Source organism: Jatropha curcas, chromosome 6, assembly GCF_041381405.1.
Source record: "Jatropha curcas cultivar XTBG-Jc1 chromosome 6, XTBG_Jcur_1.0, whole genome shotgun sequence".
NCBI classification, from domain to species: domain Eukaryota; kingdom Viridiplantae; phylum Streptophyta; class Magnoliopsida; order Malpighiales; family Euphorbiaceae; genus Jatropha; species Jatropha curcas.
In genome coordinates, this window is record NC_143156.1 from 12,600,113 (window position 1) to 12,610,325 (window position 10,213).

Below are 10,213 nucleotides of genomic sequence, written 5' to 3' on the forward strand. Positions count from 1 at the left end.
TTCAAATAAATAAAAGGAAGTATATATATATATATGTGTGGGGAAAAATAATAATAATAATAAATAATTAATCAATAATTAATAACCATATAATAAATTTATTCATCAATAAACTTTGTTCCATTAATTAATCATCCAAATAATAAATTTTTTGCATTAATGATAGAACGCTAATTAGTTTTTTCAATAATTAATAACTAAAATATAAATTAATATAACATTTTATATATTTTATAATTTAATTATCCTCTAATTTTTTGAAAAAATCTTAATTTCCTTTTGAGTTCTACATCTCCTAAATTTATCATACAAGTTCTATTTTCTTTTTTATGTTCAACATATTTTTAGATAATGATAAAAATTAACATCTTGTGCAAAAGACACCAATGATTAACGATTCCTTAAGTTTTTTTCTTTTTTCATCCAGGTAATTTTATAGTTAGAGTACTTGTTTTAATTTGTAAAAACAATATTTCTATTTATTATTTCTAGTATTATAATAGTTTTTGTTATCATAGTCAAAGAATAATAAAAGGGTAAATGACAATTTTTTTTTTTTCATCATATTAATTTTTATTTACATTTTTCAATCAAATTTAATTTGTATCGATCATTTATAAATATTAAGCCACACATCATGCAGGCAAACTAGTAATAATAAGGCATACAAGTAGTAATAATATAATAACCGTAGCTCAAAAATTAATAAATCTAATGATCTCATTTGTAACTCTGCACATTTTTGTTTAATGAACCATTTGACTGCATGCATCTCTCACGAGCTTCTTATTACACGATGTTACAAGTTTTTTATTTTCACAATTCTAAGGAACCAAGATTCCCTCTTTTCTTTTTTCTTTTCTTCCTGCTTTCTAAGAATATTTGTTCAGGTGTAAATAGACGTTGTGGGTAAGTTTCTCAAAAATAATACATGCATATTGTTAACAACTTGCTTAACATACCAGCAACTTTAGGCAGTTCTTTGGGCAGATGAGAGGTTGGGGATAAAATTGCATACATTTTATTACCTGCATAATAATAACAAAATTAAATTTTAGGATAACATAAAAAGATCATTAAAATTCAAGAATGCTGCGTAATTAAACAATTTTCAATCATTAAGCAAATAAAAAAAATAAAAAATAAAATAAAAAGAGGAAAAATTATAGGGAAACTTTAACTCAGGCATCACCTGGACATGCAGACTATTTTTTCAGTCCCCTGTTATTGATAAATAGTTTTGAGCATCCACAAAGATGCAACAAATGAAACTAGCTGGTGGCTTCTTTTCAGCTTCATCTTTTAGGTATCAACTGATGTACAATTCTATGAATGACAAATACTGATGTAAGATAGTCACAACTTACATGATAAAAAACAGACATTTAGATTACAGAGGCAAAAGGCGATAAAGAAATCGTGAGACCACCACCGCATAGTAACATTTTACCATACTCAGTTTGGTTCCTAAAAAATACCCTGTCAAATAACAAGCTTTGTGCTGAGGCCTTCAAATTATATTCATCCAGATCACTGTTGTTTGATCTTAAAATTTCAGAATTTATGCTATTAACTTTCTTGCTGTCTTTCTCAAAACTTTTGATATACTTCCCAATGTCATGCTGAAATCCAAATGTACCATTTTGATTGTGAGAAAAAGAAAACTGAAACCTATTACCCCAATGTCTTTCAGAGGTTTTTGTAATGATTTCATCAGGACTACACTCCTTACTACTGATGGTGGCTGATGGTCTTGGTGTACCATGACTGCATGTACTGCCCCATTCCTGCAAAGCATGAACAACATTTAAATTTTTAGTAATCAAAGATTCTATTTTAGTTTAGCTCATATTTTATTTCTGACTTGCTTAATCCTGCTTAGTGCTTACTTCATAAACCAAATTTTATGAAAAGAAAATTGGAAAACTCATAACAGGACCAAAAAAAAAAAAAAAAAGAACAAAATGGGAAAATTCCAGCTGCATTTAGAAATTTGTTCAAGAATATCAACATTCCAGTGGCAAATGTTTGGATCAATTGCAAATTGGGACAACTTTTCCTTTTTTCTTCTTGACCAGTCTGCTTTTTAACTTGTCTTCATTTTTTTTTTTTTAGCTTAGTTACTTCGCAAAAGAGAAAAGAATGACAATACCAACAGTGAAGAGATGATGGGTAAGAGGGTGCAGACTTAATTGTAAATTATGTGGACGTGTACCAAATGGAATGGGATTTCCAATTTTTCAATGGAAAAGATTGTTCTGCTCTTTACAAATTAACATATTTTCTACTAGAAAGGATTTTTCAATGGAAACTAGAAAGCAAATTTTCCAATTAAAACAGGAAAGGAAGCAGAAAACTATGCACAAGCAAGCTAACTCAAAAATTATATATAAATATGTAGATATGCATGTATGTATGTGTATATGTATATCAGATTAATAAAAGAAAAACATACTTGCAAAGTGGAGGACAATACACCCCCCACCTAAGCTGAAACATTAATTTTAAGAAGAATTTTCTGGAAAAAAAAAAAAAAAAAAAAAAAAAGAAGAAAAGGAAAAGCTCTCTATCATACCACAGGTTAGACAAGGGTTTGAGACTTTAGGAATAGAAGCCTATTTAAATTTAAAAGTATAGTTTCATGCCACAGTTGTTGTAAAGCAAAAGATTGTCCTTCAAAATTTGGATTAATTACTAAACAAGTCTAAGTTTTCATCATTTGCAACTAGCACATACTTTGGAAATGGTAAATTTTAGCTTATTTGCTTTAGTCATTGGTTGCAAAGTTTCCAAGCCGCCTAATGTCATCTAGTTACATATGAAATTAAGTTACATAAGAAAAGTCATATTATTTATATATTTGATGGGCTAAAGTCAATACGCCTTTTTTATTTTTTCTTTGACATGCACTTGGATAATGGTCAAGTTGAAAGCTGATTTTACAAATAATTAAATGGGTTTATATCTCTTTGTTGAAATTACACTTTATGATTATAGAATAAGGCAAAACTGGTGGTTGTGAAAGTAGGCCATAACTGCAAATTGGAAAAGAGTGTTTTTTTTTCCCATTAACTCAAAAACCGTGTAACACTCCTCTGCAACCAAAAGCCCCAGACTATTGCAATTATAGCACAAAACTAAATAGTTTAGCTTTTGTAACCGTTTCACATTCCCAAATAATAAATCTTCCAATCAGCTTTTAACCAGCCAAAAGTAAACGTCAAATGCTAGAACCAACCAGAAAAGGGTAAAAAAGAAAAAGGAATCTGCAGGCTCAGTCCAGCTTTTTGGCAGGCAGACTGACTAACAAACACGTTTCACTGAACAGACATGGATAACTATATTCTTCAAAAGAAAATTAAAAGGAAAAGAGAATGACCTGTTTATCATTAGGCCAACTCTTGCGTAAGTGGTCGCCTTTAATGCTAGTACTTGCTTGGGCAAATGATGGACAATCAACTGGAGCACCAGTGCCAACTAAGCTCACAGGTGGATCCTCTTGCGATGAGAAATCAGAGCTATCAAAAGTTGAAAGCGATACACATTCATCAAAATAAGTCATAGCTTCTTCGGTTAATCTTTTTGACATCTTCCTTCTTTCAATGCTAGACTGTCATCAGAAAGGAAGGAACGAAAAACCAAAGTTAGAAAGACGCTCTAAATTTCCAAAAGCCAGTTGTGTTGAAAATCAACCTAATTACAACAATTAACAATTAAAGAACACAAATATGCAGCTATCTTGAAATATGATGAACATGCACAAATAGTATGGCCAAAATATGAGCTAAAAATTATTTCGTCATATTTCTTCCATGTCGCAACAGCCTAACAATTGGAGGGGGACTGGGCCTGACCACATGGCCCAAAAGTCAACACCTAAGCATTAGTATAGTTCACTAAGGCCCCTAAATAGAGATCATAAAAATCCGTTTCTAATGTGAGATTTGGTGTATCACATTTTAGCATTTCCCACAGTTCTTTCGTAATCAACATTGTGTCAACAAAGAGTACCACCAAAGCTATCAAAGAGAAATAAATTCTGCTTGAGCCATGGCTAAATTTAAACATTCCATATTTTAGTATCACTTTCATAATGGACAAAGATAAGCTTGGACACATTTATGAAGAATATATAATATTCTATCCAACATTAAAAGATATCAAATTTTAACTTTGGAATTCACCTAAGGCAAAAGAAATGTAAAAGTTCATATAATAGACTACTTGGTACAAATTTAACCTAGATATATGACTTTTTCAATGTCTTCTACAGTGTGTTCATATCAATTACTTCTATTGCTCTCTCAAGACCCATACAAACAACAATTTAGATCTATCAAAAACGAAAGAAATTTATTTTCATAACCAAACTGAACTTAAAGAAAATAAATGATTAAAATGGATACAAAACATAAGGAACTTGGATGACATAAGATAGAATCTTATCTACCGCACAACAAGGGAACAACACTGAAATAATCCAACTAGATTTGACAAAAGAACCTGCCTTTCTCCTGGGACGAGATTTCTGCATATTTGAACTCTTGGGATCTGGGAGTACTTCCTTAAGGATTCTACTTATCTCTAAACCACGGTGCTCCTCGACAGCTAGGTCAGCTCGAAGTTTCCTAGCACGTGCCTGGGACTGCAAGTTAGAAAAAAAAAAAAAATCACCAAATAAAAGAAAAATGATGGAAAAGGTAAAGATAACACACCTAAAATGTGACATGCCACATCAGGTACAAATTAAGATTTATTCTAATTTATCAAAACCAGGAATAGAACACAATTCCGTTGCAGAAGTGCCCATCTTTGGCCACACAAATACCTTATCACTTAAAGTCAGAAATTCTAAAGTCACCTACCTATTTCATGTAATAACTAAACAAACATGCTCATTGTGCTTCCAATTTTAATTGGGTTACTTGCATTCTTGGTGCCTGAACTTTGTCAATGTTTTTGCATCTCTTAACTTTATTTTTTGTCAATTTTCTATTTCATTTATTTCTCTTAGCTGCGTTCTTTCTCTTTTTATTGAACTCTCTCAATTTTGTTGAAATTTTCTTAGAAACCGGAAGAAAAGCAGAGGGATATTTTGAAAATTTTCAATGGAAAAAAGGATATTTACAACAATAGAAAGTTAAGAGAGAGAGAGAGAGAGAGAGAGAATTGAATAGGTGTTTAGGCATGGTATGATTTATAGCGTAAAATAGTCAATTTTAGTTTTCCGGTAAGGATTTCCAGCCAATATTGGGGGAAAAAAAGGGCATCCAGACATTCAGACACATGATTGATAAAAAATAAAGTTGACTTGAGAAAATGAAAAAAATTTGACAAAATTCAAATACCAATTACATAATAATGATAATTATCCCTTTATTGGTAAAATATTTTAAAACAAAATTAAGGAAATTCACAACAGTATTTTTTGACTCTTTTAAAAAGCGACTTTTTCTTCACCATATCCTCACATAAGCTTAACGCAAGGGGAACTTACCTTCTCAAGTAAGCAAATTTACAAGGGCAGGTTCCATTTTGATTCTTTAGCATATTTTGTTTCAATCATGTAATGAGCTAAGCTCAAGGCAAGAGAATAATTACCTGTTCAAGCTTATTCTCATATTCGCTTCTGATGTCCAAAACTAATTCAACCGCACCTGGGTTGACCAAGTCAGGAGGAATATCAGTCACATTGGTGGTTGCAATGGCAGTTGCATTACTCCTTCGGATAGCCTGAGATCAGGAAGTTAGTTCTTAGTAGATTATGGAAGAGCAGGCACACACAGATAGATAGAGAGAGAGAGAGAGAGAGAGAGGAGAAAAGGTTTACTGACACAAGTACAAAACAGAATTACTAACACAAGTATAAAACAGAATCTTTTGCATAAAATTTTAACCATTTACTTCATTTGGATCAGTGACTAATACAAAGTCAAAACATACAATTTATTGCAATAGCTAGAAGCCAATGCAAACAACTAATGCTAGTAATCAATTGTAAAATGAAGCAAAGAAGTGGCACAAAAACAAGATAGAACAAAGTTTCTCTTAAAGAAAAAAAAAAAAAAAAAGAAAGAGAATTCAAATGACATTCCCCACATGTAAAATACATGCATCAATTCAAACATATTAATCCATATTATTGCAGCAAATATGTGGTGATCCAAATATATCAGGTCATGTAAATTGTTCGTGCAGCAAGAAAGGTCTTGTCACCCACTTATGGTGGAATACTCAAAAGCTCAATGAGGCATATATTGGCCCTTTCCTGTTAATCTCTTTTCACTAACAAAACATGTCTGCACTACAACATAATGCATGTTTTGGCTCTTGAGTTAGATCTTTAACTAAACATTCAACAATATTTGCAGAATCCTCTTCTTTTTGCTTTATCCTGATATTTTATGTTAGACTAAAACATGGCATTTAAGTTATTTCCATGTATCTAAGAAATTAATTATTAGAGCAACTAGCAAGCCTTAAAATAGAAGTATAAACTCTCTTGGCACTATTGGAAGCTTCGCTTTCCATTTTCACATAAAATATTTCCATTGCCACATGAGGTTTCGGTTCGCATAAAAATGAATCAGTTACAAAAAAATTTTGAAAGACACTTTCATATAAGAAAAGATGGGAAACGAGTCCAAAATTCAGAATGTGAGAATGGAAGATTTGAATTTTGAGATTAAAAGTGTTATTTGAGTTCAAGAAATTTGACCTTAAATGATAAAAAATATTACACAACAAGAAGAAACTTTCCTCGATAGTTTGAAGCTAATACTAGATGATGCCTTCATTTATCACATTCATATATTCAATAGTCATACATGTAATCACTTGTAAGAGGACTCAACCAAAAAATTCTTATTATTCAAGTATCAATTAAAGGTTCTTTTTTAGCTTTTTTTCCTTTTGTATCAATTGTGTAAGCTAATGGGTTATTGAACATCAGAGTGAACTATGACCAGCCTCAAGTCAGTGGATGACAGCCCTTTAGGTCCTCACATAAACTATTTTGTGCCTATAAATCTTAAAAAAGGCCACTTAAGATTTTTATCCAAAGCAAGCCAGTGTTCAGGGATATCCGCTATAATAACTCCAAATCTTTATTTCTAAATTCCTTATCATCTAAAATGGACAGTATCTTCTAATATTTTCAGTCCCATGAGCATTCAATAGTTGTCAGTAGATGATCACCCTTCCCAAGAAAATTTAAGAGGTCATCAAGCACTAACAACTAGTGCGCATTGCAACAAGCACCATAGAGCTAGGAGAAAAAGGTTGTTTTTTTACGGAGAAGGGATCATACAACCTGAAAATCATTGCACAATTGAAATGTCATACCAGTAAAAGAGATATTTCAGTATGACTTCAGATAAGAATTCCAAAACAAAAAAAAAAAAAAAAAAAAAAAAAAAAAAAAACACACATTTGTTGCTCAAAATAAAGAAACATGGAGTTATTAGAAGTTCCTCACAATTAATACTTACATTTTCAAGGTCATTTTGGATATCAGCAATAGCACGTCTCACTTCAGATCTAACTGTTTCATATATGTGAGCAGAAGCATCACCTCCCAAGTCACAGTCTTGGAATGACTGCATAAACAACACAACAGAGCAACTAAACTATCTTATAACTACAGTCAAACCATCCAAATTTTATAAGTGTCAAAATGAAATTAAGCATTCAAGCTTATTCATCAAGCAATTAGAAAGAACACACAGTGAGCTTAGGTTCTTTATATCCAAACCAAGTAACCATAACACTCCAATAAGCTCACCTTCGTTTGCTCACAAATTGCTATACTAGTCCTCTCTTTAGCTTCAGAGAATGAGCTTCCCAAAATCCCATCTTCCAAACTCAATGTTGGCGAAGAAGACTATATGAGAAAACATTTGAACGAGAAATATCAACTAACCTATCCTGTTTCACATTTGCTAACATTCACAACTAAAATACACACACACATACCAAATTTGAGGCAGACCGACGAGACCGCGGCCTCGAGCTCTGAATCTGTTGGAGCGAATCACAACTGCTTCCAACTAAATTACTCTTCCAACCTGAATCACTTCTATTTATATTTCTATACTTTGTCAACAAACTACCTCCCGGTTCAACATCACTCTGCACCCAAAAACAAATTTAGAAAGAAGTAAAAACTAATTCAGTAACAAAACAAATAAAAAATAAATATATAAATAAAGCATTTCAACCTCGGAATTGAAGGGATAAGTCCTGGCCACGGGACCCCGGGACAAGGAGCGGCGACGCCCTTCGTCCACCCTGGACAGACTCCTAGCAGCGTCTTTTTTGTTCCCCAAACTGTTTTTGGAAACATTTGCGTTTCTTGAGACCGATCTTCCTCTCCTATCATCGGAATCCAAAGCCTTTGGCTTAGCAGAAAGAATGTCGGAACTTTCCTTTTCAGGAGGAGAAACAGAACTCCAGTAGAGAGGATTGTCTCTTTTATTCAAGAAATCTAATGAGGCAGCTTCAGCACTGGATCTTGAAACAGCGCTTACGCTTCTTGATCTTCTAGGCGGCGATGATTTATTTGCAGAAGTAGGTTTCTTTCTGGTTGGTGAGGTAGGAATAGGATGATCCTTGGTTTCTTTTTCTTTCAAAAAGGAAAAGGAGGAGGCTGAACTTGTAGGTCTTCTAGATGAAGATTTGAAAGCTGCAGTTGCCATTAAGATGCTTATCAATCATCACTGTTACTAAATCAAAACAAATTTGGTGTGAGTGAATACAGATTTGTAAAAAGAGAAAGAAATTCCTCTATGATGGTTTTAGCAATCGATTACCGAACAATGTAAAGACAACATTTGTTGTTTGTGACGCCCGGAAAGTTATTTAAATTTAATTGTTTTTGTTTCTGTACAAATTTTAGGAAAGAAAAATAAGGTGGGAAAATAATGTAAAATGTATTCTTTTATATTAATATTTTTTCTCACTTTTATAACTATATGTCTATGTAAAAGCTGAAATAAAGAAAATATTTAAAGTATTTTCTTTATACAATATTATATTTTTCTTTTTTTAGAATTTAGAATTTTTTTTATTTTTTTTATTTTGATTGGCCACTTTGCCGCATATTAATATTTAATTGATCTAATAGTTAACATTTTGAATATTATTTTTAAAACCTTATCTAATTTAAGAGGTGATGTTACTTCTTCATTATCTTTTTTCTTTTTTAACGGACTAGATTTTTGTGTTAAATTAATCGGTCCTTTACTGGCATAAATGGCTGGTGGTTCAAAAAAGTTACATTTATCCCACCATCGTAGAAGGATCCTCCGAGACAGCCAAGGAATTTCAATAGGAGGGTCGTCAGTCCTTGTCAGGGTTTTCACAATAATTTGATAATCCCATTTAATTATCCATGGAATTTTATAAGTGATAGCAAAATGGAAACTGGGATTAGCTAATGATTTGTTTATTTCTTTAAACTTTTCGTAGACGGTTCTTACTTGATCAGGCATAGCAACGGGATGTAAACCCCAGTTGTAGAACCATTCTTCGAACCAGCAGGGAAATTCATGTTCTTCTTTAGCTAAGTTAAATGTGATGAACCAGCTAAATTTTCTTTGTTTGTTTTCATAACAAAGAGCATATTTCCAGGCATCGATATAATTAAAATAATTAAAATAGCGAGGTCTGACCTTATGGAGATCTTTTTGTTGAAAAAGATCTGGGCCCCAATCTTCTTGAGCAAAAACACGTTTGATAATGAATTTGCTATAAGCCCATTCAGAGGAATTACCGCGAACAGTAGGTGAAAAGATCACCGATCCTGTCGCTTCCAAAATAGCCTGATAGTAATTATAGTCTTTAGGCCAATAGGGATGAGTAAAATGATTTTTCATGTAAATACTAGCCACAACTTCTGGATCCATATAACGTTGTTCATTAGTTATAGGAACCAAGAAATAATTGCTAATATTAAGTAAGGGCAAACCATCTTCATTTTTGCCAAGGACGCTGGCTTCATAAGCGTCTTTGCGGGGTTTAGCAGGATCCTGCGATCCAGAAGAAGAGCTAATTTTTCTTTTGGAAGTCATTGATGGTTCTGTTTCCTGTAAGAAATTCACGAGTTAGAAAATCAGGAAGAGAATTAGCTTCTCCTTTAATAAATTCTATGTCAAAATCAAAGACAGACAGTATTGCTTGCCAACGAGCAAAAATTTGTTTAGATGCTAAATTT

General features: G+C 32.4%; 1 protein-coding gene across 1 annotated transcript; it reads right to left on the reverse strand.

The window, feature by feature from the left end:
- Window positions 1-702: 702 nt before the first annotated feature.
- LOC105631102 (uncharacterized) lies at window positions 703-8,849 on the reverse strand. Its single transcript, XM_012213101.4, has 9 exons — window positions 8,220-8,849; window positions 7,975-8,130; window positions 7,784-7,882; window positions 7,491-7,598; window positions 5,602-5,733; window positions 4,508-4,645; window positions 3,380-3,610; window positions 1,193-1,787; window positions 703-1,028 (listed from the first exon to the last, which is right to left on the reverse strand). Exons 1-8 carry the CDS (start codon window positions 8,694-8,696, stop codon window positions 1,386-1,388), a joined length of 1,743 nt encoding a protein of 580 aa, XP_012068491.1. The 5' UTR covers window positions 8,697-8,849; the 3' UTR covers window positions 703-1,028; window positions 1,193-1,385.
- Window positions 8,850-10,213: the final 1,364 nt, after the last annotated feature.

Coding starts and splice junctions, on each gene's coding strand:
- LOC105631102 (XM_012213101.4), bottom strand. CDS start 8,696: ATGGCAACTGCAGCTTTCAAATCTTCATCTAGAAGACCTACAAGTTCA. Junction 7,883..7,974: donor GTCGGTCTGCCTCAAATTTG/GTATGTGTGTGT, acceptor TTTCTCATATAG/TCTTCTTCGCCAACATTGAG. Junction 4,646..5,601: donor ATGAGAATAAGCTTGAACAG/GTAATTATTCTC, acceptor TCTAACTTGCAG/TCCCAGGCACGTGCTAGGAA.